Here is a 13,926-nt window from a genome sequence, read left to right as displayed (position 1 = left end):
AGGGCTGATACTGCTACTGGTAATGGTGGTGGTCATGCTGGAACTAGAAACGTCATCAAAATTAACTTCTGAAAGTTTTGGTGTTTTCATTATTTGTATTTACTCAGAGTGCTTACATTATTATCCACCTTAAACATTCAAGATTCTGCTACGCTAGGAGAGACAGCAGCAATTTTAGACTGGACATTAGGAACAATTTTTTCACAGAAAGAGTGGTCAGACAGTGAAATGAGCTGCCCAGGGAGGTGGTGGAGTCACCATCCCTGAATGTGTTGAAGAGTTGCTTGGATGTGGTGTTTGTGGATCTGGTTTAGGGGAGAACTTTGCAGAGTAGGGATGATGGTTGGACTCGGTGATCCCAAGGGTCTTTTCCAACCTGAATAGTTCTGTGATTCCATGATTTGCTAACCACAGTGTTACAGCCAGATAAAAACAAAATTCACACTGGTCTTCATACATAAACTTTGAAATGAGCCAGAAGGTTTAATAAGCTGGATTTACTCCATCACTGCCAGACTAAAACCAATGCTTGTGAGGGAGGCAATGTTGGTTACAACTGCCTACATAATCTTTTGTGGAAAACTAAATATTCATTATAATTTTGGGGATTAGTAAGCAACAATAGATCATCTTGAAAGTGAAAGCACAGATTTACTTTATTAAGGTAGAAATTATGAAGGATCTGTGTCAGGAATGATCCTACTGAAGATCTAATCTTGTAATCTAAATCTAAGGAAAAGAGAAACTTCACAACAGACACAGACAGAGGCTACTGTGGGGTGGGAAATTTAAAACAATAAATACTAAGCTACCACAGAGTAGGAAAGGTAGTCCTGACTGTTGTCTTGAAATGCACGAAAGAAAGAGTGAATGGGGAAAAAAGGCAAACATCAGAGACTGAGAAAAGCTATTTAAACTAAAGAACAATATTGACATGAGAACAGAAAGGCTGGAAATGAGTCACAAATAAATTTAATCTTGAATTTCCTATTCACAGCAAGGTTCTCTGACTGAGCTCAATAATTTTACGAAAGGCTCTCCAAACAAAATTATGTTGAGACGCCTTCTGCAATCTACTTCTGAATTAAATAACATAAAGATGTATATTTCATGTTATGGGATTAATTTAAAACCAATACAGACAATACAAATCACTATATTAAGTACCCAGGAACAGAAATTACTTCCTTCCAATACAACCTAACTGTTTAAAAAAAAACAAAAGTTCACAAATAGCATTGCTGATTAATACCTTCATTAGCAACAGATGTTCAGAAACTCACTGGTTGCTCCATGAAGTTACACAAAATCAGAGTCGCTAGGTAACCAGAAGAGATCATTTTGTCTCTCTAACAGGCAAAGTTCAGGATGTTCACTCCAGCTGACAGCTTTTTTACTCATTTTCACCCAACTCTCAAAACTTGAGATTCCGTTTCTCATTTTCTTTGTTTCACTACCACTATTTTCTTTCTGGAAGTGAAGACTATATGGGGAAAACTGGGGTAGGGAAGCAAGAGGTGATGCAGTTATTGGGAGTTAAATGCCATGAAGGAACCCACTGGGCAGGGCAGTGTGGACACTTGTCCCCATGGGGTCAGCTCCCATTTTGGAGGCCTTATACATGGACCTAAATTTATGGCAGAATGAAAGAGCTACAAATATATATCATTTCAAACAAGGCCCAAGAGTAAGGGCAGAGCCCCATGAAGTCCAGCCAGACCCGAGCTGCTCATCCCCCCATTCAGCAGTGCTCAGGCTGGAGCCTGGAGATTGAGAAAAGCATAAAACCAACTCTGAGCCTTCATGTCCCACTAAAACAAACTTACTAAATGCTTCCACAGCTGGAAGCACCAGTGGAAGACTTCCAAACACAACAACATTTGGGGCTGGTGGCACCTATGCCTCCTCTGAAGTTTCTAATTTATGGTCTCCAGCACTTTAAATACCCAGGCTCTTCCCTCAGCTTGAACAACCCAACCCCATCATTCACTCAGATAACTGACAGTTGACTATTTATCAAAGCATAGAAATGTAATTATCCCTTAACACTTCTTTTAATTATTGAGGATTACTGCTGCTGCCTTTTTTTTTGTTTTCTGAAGTTTTCACATGAGACAACCAATTATTTCTCTGTGTAATTCCAGACACTGCCAAGACATTTTACTTCTCTATACTAACATTTTTTAATTAAGACTCTTCCTTATTTCATCTCTCCTGCCTGGCCTTGATATGGAACTTCAGTAACAGCTTGGCACATATCTGATATTATTGAGCCACAACTTTATAAGGTAGTATACAAAATGTAATGAGGAACAGAAAACAACTCGAGTATCTTCTGATCAAAGTCTTTTTGTACAACATCATCCTACAGAACACATTTGCTAAGCTCCTCTTTTATATGCTAAGATGCAAAAAAAAATGAACCCTTCTTCTGCAACTTTTCCTAATATATCCACAGGTAATCAGAAATGTTATAAAAGTGAGCCTGAATTTCTGCTTAGTAAGGGAACAGATACTAAAATCAAAAGTTTAAGTTCACCACTGAATACACAGTGTCAATAAGCACACAGAGTCACAGCTCAGGAAAGACTTTCTGTTAGACTGGCTTCCTTTGGAAAATCTAATCAAGTCATGCTTCAGGTTAATTAAATTGCATTAATTACTTTCTGGCCTAAAACTGCACAGCTTTTCTTAAAAAAAAGCCAAAACAACAAAACACCAAAAACACACAAAAAAAAAAACAGTTTACAAATGCTTAATACAAAGGTTTGGTATACAAAATTAAAATAAATAACTCAAGTAACAATTAGTCAAGTTCTGACATTGTTTTAAAAAGAAACAATGGGGAGGAGAGACAAGCTAAGAAAAATCATGAAATGGAGAAAAATAAGATGGCAAAAAGAAATCTCTTATGCTAAAAAACTAACAATTAGCTGCTAATTTTGAGAAAGGCAGACTAAAAAGGAGAAAATGAGTGAAAATTAAAGAGAGGATTCCAGTCAAAGCTTGTATTTCCTCTTCCAAATCTGTCTGTTCTGTTCTGTGCTCGTAACGTTGAGGTTTTGACAGCTGGAAGCTCTGAATTTCAGTGTTACAAGGCTTATTGAGGTGGATTTATGTTCTTTACAGTTGTTAATTCACTCCTGCTTCCTTGATGAAATAAAGGACTACTTCAGAATGAACAACTGAAAATTAAACCAACTTCCCTCCTCTCAAAAGGCCTGTTTGAGGGAGAACTTCTCCTGATGACAGGTCACATTGGCCTTGCCTGACGAGCCAAATCACATGGCAGGAGGGGAGAACAAATGCAAATACTTGGAAAATGATGCTTTTAGTAAAATACAAAAAAAAAAAAAAAAACCTGCAACAAAAGACAACCAAACACAAAAGGAAACCTTTCCATTTAATTTAAGTACAAACATTAAGCTACACAGCAGTCCAGTCAAATGACACACTTTGTGAGCAAAAAAAGAGTGACCCAAGGTATGAAGCAGCCTGGTGAAGTGACTGCTGTTTTTTACAGCAGACATGGCATCCAGTTCCATGGAAATGCACTGTTTTTTCAAGTGAAATAAAACAAAAGCTGAAAACATGTCAGAAGTCAGATAAGGAAAGCTCAGTGTATACATTCTGGAATAAGGACAAGCCCCCTTATTGCTTACTCCCTGAAACCAATTACATGTTGAACCTGTCCCACACAGGCTATTCAGAATAGTCTTTCACTACAATTAGTGTATTTTCCATTTCTCATTTTCTACACACTTAGCTGTACAATGCATTTAATTGCTGTGTAATTAAAATCCTGCCTGATCAAAGCATCTTTCTTGCCTCTCTTGTTAATACATCCTCTGATCTTTTTTCCCTTTTTTCTCTTTTTAATTGTCCACAAGCTGGATCCTGTTTTTCTAGGATTTTTTATTAGAATTAATCCTATTTTTCCAAACTTTTATTTAAAAATGATATCTTCTGTGCCTATCAAAGTAATAGAAATCTATTTCTCTGCAGATTCAATGATACTTTTCCCCAACTGCTTTACAAGACAGCTTTTTTGTCTTTTCAATCTTCTTCCTTGCAATTACCTTCACACCTTTTTTTTGAAAGCACAACCCATTTTCATAATTATTTCAATAGCTTTTCATTTTTAATTTGGATATTCAATTAATCTATTATTCAATTTACTTCTAATAGTTCCTAGAAAATTAACCACCTTACATAACTGTAACATTTTATGAACATTATGGTGTTCCTCAACCACCTGTTATGGCTTAACTGAATGTTGCAAGCAATACCTATAAAATACCTATAAAAAAGTAAACTATGTATAGATGCATGTTGGTTTGGAGTTTTTTTGCTTTAAAAACACAGTGGGTTTGTAAATGTCCTGTTTCTTTTTCTGCTTTTTGCCTTAAATACCATTATTTGGTACTTCCCACTTGGCCAGTATTTCTGCTGTAACGTTATGTTGAAAACCTTAATGGTCTTTAAAAAATCTAGACTGCAGCAATTAACAGACAGTTTCTATTCAGTATGTTCTTCTGCCAAAAGTCACCCTATTTCAGCATTTATTTTCCCCTCCTTGAGACCTGGGCCTCTGATGGATTCCTGGAGATCAGTCAACTGTTGATTTTGCTAAATTAAAGTGCCTCAGAGCAAGCATGCTTGTAGACATCTAAGTAGTGAACAAAGAACTGACCTGCCAGATTTACTCAGCTTCTGAGAACTGTTCTTATTTCATTCAGTGTAGTATCTTCATAGCATCAATCCAACAATAATTCACCATTCCTTGATGACATTTAAAACCTCACTTTTTCCTATTCCGGTGTGATTCGTGCTCTTCTTAAGGAAGTTTCCCATGGGAGGTTTCATTAGAGACTTGGACAAATATCACGTTTACCTTTCTTCATAGCTGAATTACACTGGTAGCTCAGAGAAACACTTAAGTCCTTTCCAATCACTTCAGATAGCTGAACTTCTAGTAGATTTCTGTATCACTGTTCTCAGAACAGATAACCTTTCTGGACTTCTTTTCAGCCCTTTAATTTGTGGTATGTCTGTTTTTGAGATTGTTGTAAGATTGTAAGAAATGCTGAGAGGTTTTTGACCAGCTTTTAGGGACAGGACAAGGGGTAAGGGTGTTAAACTGGAGGGTAGGTGTAGATTGGACACGAGGGTGGTGAGACACTGGAACAGGTTGCTGAGAGAAGCTGTGGATGCCCTGTCATTGAAAGTGTTCAAGGTCAGGCTGGATGGGGCTTTGAACAACCTAATCTAGTGTCCCAGATGTCCCTGTCCATGTCAGAGCTTGGACTAGATAATCTTTGAAGGTCCCTTTCCACCCAAACCATTCTATGAGTCTGTGTAGTAGCCTGATCTCTTTTTGAAGAGATGGTGCTTCTCTTTGAGCCATCAGCATATTTCAGCAATTTATCCCTCTTCATTTCTGCTTTGCTTTTTTCTGTTGTTTTGGGTTTTTTTCAAGCAAAAATCACAAATTGTTCATATTGATGAAACTGGTCCTAGACTAATACTTGGACAACTCCCTTAGTATTTTCCCTCCCTCCTCTTCTCACTGCTTTGTTAGAAATGCTGGACCTGCAGCTTCAGCTACCAGCTCTGTCAGAAACCTGAGGTGAAGCAACCACTGGCACTGCACCCAACCTGTCACAAGGTATCTGCCTTTACATGAGAGGTTCTGTTAATTGGTTTCACTTTAGAGTGCCCTCTCTATTCTTAGCATCTTCCCTTTGAAAGCGCTACTGCTTGTGTCTGAAACTCTTTCTCTACAGGTTTTTCCTTTCAGTTTAGAGTACCCCAGGCTTTGGTAGAAGTTAGAAACAACAGCTGATTCAAAACCTATCACCCTGTAGCATGTTTTGACATGTGAGAACATTATTCGCGTGCCAGATGCCCCAGTTTGATCAAGTTAGTCCACTTTTTCAATATACTACCCCAAGTCCCTTAACACGTCCCAGTAACTAAAACATGCTGCTTGTTTGACATTGCCAAAATATCCTCCAAAACAGCCTGCACACAAGCTGTTAAGATATCTAAGTGTTCCCACCTCCCTTGCATCTTAAAAATAAAAATGAAAAACCTGAAGATTTTTCTAAATGGAAGGCTGGCTACCTAGTAGAATCCAGTTAGCACCAGATTGTTTCTCAGCTTTGGTCTTCCTATGAATCAGTCTGTGATACTCTACCTTGAAGACAGTTTACTCTTGAGATTTTCTGGCTCACACTCTTGGTTTCATCTTTCTAATGATGCTAATGGCCAGTGAACTACAATTCTCAAAGAGAAATAATTAAAGAATATTTTAGTTTGATGAATGAAAAGAATAACATTCACCATTTTTTGGAAGGCAGACCTTCATAGACCCTGCTGATCTCTCCACATTTTGCAGCTTTTCTCTCTAGAACCTACATGCTTCTGTAGAGGGGCTATCAGGGAGTTGCTTATTAATAAAAGAGAAAGTAAAGCTGCTTCCTTGAAGCTCCTCATTAAAACCAGTCTTTGAGCAAACATCCAAGATAGCCTTGGAACTTCAAATATGGGGGAAGACTGTCCTGACTAAGGCAAAACTTAACAGTGATCATGTCTGCAGAGATCTGGCTCTTTTTAACTAGGTCCTTAGGGAGCACAAGTTGTCAAGGAGTCAGGACAACACCCAAAGCCCAGGCTTAGAGAGGCAGCATTTCCTCCTCTGCTCCCTGACAGATACTTTACAGTATCTTCCTCTGTACTCAGGATGCAGTGGTTTGACACTGCTGCAATCCCTAAGAGTTAATCATGGAAACCGTGGGAAGAAAGATTTCCTGATGGTCTAAGGACAGACTGGAAAATGCAAAATAGAATGGGTGAGCACTTCCAGTAATTAATTTTGAGACCCATGTAATACAAAAGCTGTGAAAATTGATTCTGATTTGGTGCTCTCTAAAACATGCAATAAATTATTAAGATTATTTATTTTAAAAGTAATGCTTCCATAAGATGCTTTGTGAAACTTCACAGCTTCCAGACAACCTGTCAAGAACCACAGGCCCATCAAACATTTCAAAATACTTTTTCATCTACCTCTCCTATTGGTTCCAGCTACCTATGAGGGACAATTTAAAATCACCCTTCAATTTTAGATTTGTTCTAAGTACAATATGCCTGGATGCTGCAAGTACACACAATTTCTTGTGAACCTACAATAGAGGTGTGGCATTCTCTGCCTCTACATAAACAATTAAGACTTTGGTTACTAACCATCACCTTTCTTAATTATGATCTGGAGAGCATTCAGAAGCATTATGGTTAGTTTTCTCTTCAATCATTTACTAGCAAATTAAACACACTGCTTTGTTAAAATGCCTGGAGGGGAGAAGGATGAGGGGAGACCTTCTTAATGCTTTCAAGTATCTCAAGGGTGGGTGCAAGGAGGATGGAGCCAGACTCTGCTCAGTAGTTCCCAGTGACAGGATGAGGGGCAATGGGCACAAGCTGGAACAGGGGCAGTTCCATTTAAATATGAGAAAAAAACTTCTTTATAGTGAGGGTGACAGAGCCCTGGGACAGGCTGCCCAGGGAGGTTGTGGAGTCTCCTTCTCTGGAGATATTCCAGACCCCTCTGGATGCAGCCCTGGATACTTTGCTCTGGGGGATCCTGCTTTAGCAGGGGATTGGACCAGATGATCTCTTGAGGTCCCTTCCAACTCTGACAATTCCATGAATCCGTGAAGGTAACTTGATTAATTCAAGTGTTATGAATTGGCTTGAAAATCATGTTTATTATGAAAGAAGAAGTGAAGAATGAATGAAATCAAAGAAGGAATGAAAATAAAAACTATTGCTGGACTTTGCCCATGCTGAACCTTTACCAACATATGGTTCTTAGAGTATCACTGCAAACAGCATCTTTGGAGTTCATGAATAGTCATTTGTTTTCAGTTATTTCTCCAGAGAAGGAAAAGCTAGGTATTGCCTGATACTTTAAAACTTGGAGCACATAAAGATTTGTCTACAGTGCTAAACTCCTAAATCAAATGTCTCTAATAAATCTTCACTCTTATACATAGGAGGCCACCAGGGAAAGATGCCTTTCTCTTGTGGTTGCAGGCAGCAAAGGAAGTTATGATTGTTTTGCTTTATGTGGGAGAATGTATAAGTTTCTGTTGTGAAACTCATGTATAGCATGAAAAATGCTGGGAACCTCTCACTTAAGACTTCTCATTTGAATGTAGGAATATCCTGGCTCCAGCATATTCCAAGGTGAATCAACACTCTGCTTCTATCTCAGCCCCTTTTGTGCACGCTGGTTGTTAATGCTGCTCTGAAATGCAGAAGGGAACCATCACACTGGGAAGTGCTTGGTCTCAGAATTCTGCTGGCTTGCAAAACGTAGCAACAGAAATCCAATAAAGATTGAGAAAAAAAATATCACCCAGCCAGCAACTACAAATGCCTCCATCTGATCATTTTCAAACCTAACCACGGAGCCTGCACGACAGATGCCTTTGAAGGGTCTTGGTTCTCCTCATTAAGCTTTGCAGGCTGTTTCCTTGATTTGAGGATATTAATATGTTCACCTTAAAACCACATCTCTCCCTCCATTTGGTTTGTAGCCCAGCAGAAAGGGAAAATCTGTCATAAATTTTAGACAACGTTGAACTTGCTGGTGTTGAGCAAAATTATGTTTTTCATATACTGGTGATTTACTAACCTCCCTAATAGACAACTTCATTTTCCAGAGCTGTCCTAAATCTTAAAATCAATTTTAACATCATATTAAGAACTCTCTGTCCAGTCTTTGACATATTTTCTTTTTTATTACTCCTGGTGTTTTAAATACTTTCCCCTTCCCCAGTCATTTAATTATATGAAATCATAACCAACACTTTTCACCAAGATCCACTTTTTTTTCCTTTATCTGACAACCTTCAGAGATGACTTCTAACTCTCAGATCAAAACTTCAATGCCACTAACTTTTAATTTTTATTCTTTGCCTTGGATTTAATGAAAAAAAGACAGGATTGTCAAATTTACATGAAAAATTAGTTCAATATGCTATTATAATTTTAGAATTGTAATATTAACTCCAATATGAATTAAATATGCCAAATTTAAAAGAAATCTTGAAGCCCAGCTTTTCTAAATTTGAACAAGAGCCAGTCATTCTTTTAATCAAAACCATGTTAAATATTCATTCATGTTTCAGTGTGAGCACTTATAATACAGTAAACCCTTCAGTGCAACCACCAATATAGCACAGAATCAATTTTATCACATAATCCTAGGGCAAAATAATCAGCCACTATATGCAAAGATTATATTACAACCATGGGCAGTATTGACATTAAACCTCAAGTTATTCTAACACACAGAAAAGCAAAACTGAAATCATACAGTGGTATGATTAAGAGAAATAAAAAAACATCTGACACTACCATATTACAGTATTTTTAAAGTCACTTATCAATGACATTAAAATATTGGACGAGGCAGGATGAGAAAATAAGATCTGTAGACTATTGCCTTATTAATTCTAAGCATTAAGTTTATAGTTCTCAGAAATGTTAATGGTTAAGGGATTTTTAAGATAAGTCTCTGTCATTATTGGTGCTCAGCACAGAACCACTACCACTAAAAGAGCTGATTCTCACAAGACAGGTAAGGTCAGATACTTCAAAATGTCAGGAGAAAACCCACAGGGAAAACAGAACTTGCATTACATCTTAGATTATTTGAAATACATAAGACTTGACCACGCCTCTAAGTGCTGAATAGGAAATGCATTCTGACACCAAAAGAATTTAAACTCCAAAATGGAGTATGTCACATTGTCTACATGTATGTGCACACACACACACTCATCCTGGATTGTCCATCCAAGCAACTCCTTGTAACTTGCACCTACCAAACCGAAAAAAACTCCTTTAATTCCTCCCCTATCCCACAAATTAATAACACCAAAATTACCCTGCACTGCCATGATACACTTTCTGGAGGGATCACAGCATCCTTCCTCATGATGACTTCAGGTAGGACTCTCTGAAAACAACCAGCAGGGATTGAAGTGCTGAATATTTGAAGTTATGATTAATTAAAAATATCTCCACTATTATGATTTTTTGCTTTTGTTTTCAAGCAAAATCAGGCATTTAATAAAAATAGCCTTTTCAATAATCTCTGCAGTGAGCTACAGCTTCTACATGCACAATTTTTGTTATACAAAATAGATAATACAGGGATAGTAATTTCAGAATGAGAAGTATTAGACATAAAAATAAGTAGACTTCTACAAAACCAGTCTTTTCTGCCATCAGAACTTTCTAAAAAGGACATATCATATACAAGTTGTGGCAAGCCAAGGACTGGATATCCCATAGGATCTCCCTTTCCTGCATTATTATTTAATGCAGAAAATTATCACGTAGTTCATAATCAGCAAAGAGATTTTGCTTATAAAGATTTTGCAGTTATGAGGCAGGGAGTATCACAGAGTTTTTTTCTGATGTTCACACATTCTGAAAACTAAACTAACCAGGGGTCTTTAACTGATTTAAGCAGCTTCCTGAGAAATCACCAACTCCACAGACAATCAGATTTCATGGTCAGTCAGTGCTATATTCATGTGTTCTCACACGTGTATCAAAGCACCTGTGACATTCACCATAGAGGCAGGAACACGAGACACAATCCTATGGCTCTAAAAGCCTATTTTATTAAGAAAAGAGTGAAATTTGGCATGAAAAGAAAATTAAAAGAAGAAAACCAAGAATTAAAACCGAAAATTAAAAGAAAGCACCGACTGTTTTCATCCTGAATGGACCCTCCCATGCAAAAATGCCAAGGGGAAACATCAAACACAGAGCCCAGGTGACACACCTGTCGAAGGTCAGTGGCACTTGGCAGAACTAAGATGACTCTCAGGTGATTTATATGGGCTCACAAAACACATCTGACACAAAGCCGCTGATTTTACAGGACCAGAGCAATCATAGCTAGTCATGCAAGTGAGTGATACCAAACGCTTGAGCCTCCTGAATAACAGAGGCCAAATAAGAATTACTTCAGAGCCAGATGATTATGGTTAAAGTTCAACATCTTTACCACAAACAACTTTAAACCATTACCAGTTTTAAGTCTTCTCATTTAGAAACAAAGTGCTTACAAGGACTTGAAGATGGTTCACAGGCTTGAAAAAAAAAAAAAAACCACCAACAAGCATTTAAAAAGTACACAAATGCCACAGTTTGGGGTTATTTTACTTGTAATAATGCAGATAATAGTGATGGATCATTGTTCCTTAAAATCAGTCCTCCCTAGGTCCTCAAATTATTTAAAATAAGGACTATAGAGTTAGATTTCCTTTAAAAGCAAATGCTTTGAAAACCACTTTCTGATGAATTGAGGATTTTTTCTGATACTTGCAACTGAAACAGAAGAGTTGGGGATAAAATATCCCATGTTCCAAAGCCTCTAAATAAACCTTGTTAAGAATCTCAGACAGAAGTCACATTATTACAACTGTTCAAAAGTAAAAAAATTCAGTATGTCATTGCTGGAACATCATTCTAAATGCAAAATTCAGGTAAATTGTTCCTCCTCACTAAACAGAGTAGCAACATTTTCTGTACCTACAAAGTTAGTCCTGTGAGTGTCTAGAGCACAAGCAATATGCCACAAAGTAAATTAGAAATCCACATGAAAATAATGTAGAGAAATTACTTTAAAACCACACATTTTCAGGCAAAGGAAATCTTTCAGTAGCACCCACATCTCACAACACAATCAGGACTGCAAATTACAGGAAAAAGTGTGTACTCAGGTTTCATATTTACTCCCACTGACCAGTGATACTTAAAACAGATATCCATTTTACATTTATATTGAGCTAAGGAAAATATCTACAGGAAAAGAAAAATCTAGCGAAGTCTGCTGTAATATAGATCATCAGGAAATGAAAACATTCTCATTCTTATGCTGCTAAAAATTACAAGCCCCTGTACCCTCTTCAAAGATCATCAGTAGATTTTTTACATTACTCACCCCACTGGAGAGGAGCCAACTGTAGATGCTCCAGGACCAGCTGATTAAGAACACCTTCCACACTTGCTTCCCCTTCACGCTTCAAGGAAGGGTAAATTGGAATTAAGGAAAATTTTGTTTCAGAGAGAAAAAGAACATGTCAGAGATAGCACTTTTATTATTGCATATCAAAACTGCAAGCTAGAGGTTCACTAAAGGTTAATGTTACATTTTTGGTCTTAGTAATGCATTAATTGGAGAACAATCATAATTGCAGCAGTTTTTATCTTCAGAAGATACAAAGGTAAATCCACTGAGAGGTGTTAAATATAAAGATGCAAAGGTAAAATGCACCTGAACCGTGGTAAAACACAAGGGGAAAAAACTCTGGAAGCTGCAAAAAAGCAGAACCTGTAACTATGTGGTGCAGGATGAGAACTCAAAGTGAGAAATTAAGAGCAATCTGAAAACAAAAAGGATAAAATTTAATAGAGAAATAGAAAATGGATGAAATGTGGGCTCTGAACAGTGGGTTGGTGTCAGTTCTGTGGAGGTAGAGGGATGTCAGACAATTCAGTGACAGTGTCAGTATTGAGGGCAAACATCATATAAGAACCCTACAGGCACAGAACCTTCAGGCTTCCCTTTCTGCTCACTCCTGTGTGAGCTCAGGAACAAGCTCAGACTGAAGTGAGCAGAAATCAGGAAATTGTTCTTACTCCAAGGACAGCAAAGCTCTGAAAGAAACTGTTGGGAAAAGCAGATTCTCTCTTTTTGAAGGGCTTCAAAACAGGTCGCACAAGTGCTGAAATAACAGCACAGGCAATATCCAATGTAGCACAAAGATAGTATGATGATAGTATTATCCATCAAAACAAATTAGTAATAATTTCATCTGATGTAGCAATCAAAGTAATGTGCATTTGTAACAGGAAGAGCACTGGGTTTCTAATTCCCTGCGTTCAGAAAGGCCCTGAAAAGAAGGGGCTGTGAAGCACATCAGCACCATCTGCTATTTGGCCAAAGCTGCATTCACTGGCTTTTTGTACCATTTTCTACCAGAGGGAGCCCCTATCTCAGGTAAGCTGAGAGGGAGAAGTGGAGGTGAAGCAAGCACAGCCCCATCCCAGGTGCACACACAACCTCTATAAGCCTCCATGTCCTCACACTGGAACTCCTCTGGAAAAACTTCTTTTGTCTTTCCATCTTGGCTCATGCTTTCCCAGAATGGGAGCATCACGCAGGCACAAAATTCAAGACAAGGGCAGGATCCTCTCTGAGACTTGAAAACCTTCCTTATCCAACCTCATAATCTTTAAGGTAACAACCACAGGTGAAGTGATTTCCCACTGTAATTAAGGGCTGAACTCCCAGCATGACTGAGCAAGGTTTCAAACTGACATCTCCAAAAAGGAGTCTTCCTCAAAAAGAGATGTAAAAAAATAAAAGTATATCTGAGTTTTTATAAACAGCTTCTAAATGTGATCAGTTCACTTTCTGCAAAACTCTGAAAAGAGAGGCCCATCATCCGACTGATAAAGTATATTCCCATTTGTGTCATTTAAAAGAAAATTAACAAGTACTGCAGATAACTAATTTCTACCACAGGACTTAATTTGACAGGCTCTCCAGTAGAAAAGTCTTGAAACCTCAGATCAAAAAGAGATCTAAAAATTAGTGATTGAGACTCAAGAGCAGAAGGAGATGATAGAAGAGGGAAATCAATACATTGCTAGCATTCTTTTTTAATAATCCTCATTATGTTCTGAAAAATGTCTTAAATAGCCTTTTTATTTTTCTCCTAAAAGAACTTTAGATGAAGAATTTACAAACCCCCAAGAGCAGTAAACACCATTAAAGAAAAGCACCTATTTGGAAAAATAAAGGCAGCAGAAGCCACCTCAGAAAAACATTCC

The 13,926-nt window shown here is 37.7% G+C and overlaps 1 protein-coding gene across 1 annotated transcript in view; it reads right to left on the bottom strand.

The window, feature by feature from the left end:
• The window catches only part of TRAPPC9 (trafficking protein particle complex 9), a 453,230-nt gene that overhangs the window by 236,812 nt on the left and 202,492 nt on the right, over window positions 1-13,926 (bottom strand). Inside the window, exon 20 of the mRNA XM_009996696.1 lies at window positions 12,032-12,122. Within this exon, the coding sequence (XP_009994998.1) occupies window positions 12,032-12,122 (91 nt within the window). The remainder of the gene's footprint in view (window positions 1-12,031; window positions 12,123-13,926) is intronic.

The sequence above is a fragment of the Chaetura pelagica genome, unplaced genomic scaffold (genome assembly GCF_000747805.2).
Source record: "Chaetura pelagica isolate M959 unplaced genomic scaffold, ChaPel_1.0 scaffold260, whole genome shotgun sequence".
In the NCBI taxonomy this organism is placed as follows: Eukaryota; Metazoa; Chordata; class Aves; order Apodiformes; family Apodidae; genus Chaetura; species Chaetura pelagica.
Note: the sequence above shows the minus strand (reverse complement) of the source record. Positions and strands in the feature narration are given on the sequence as shown.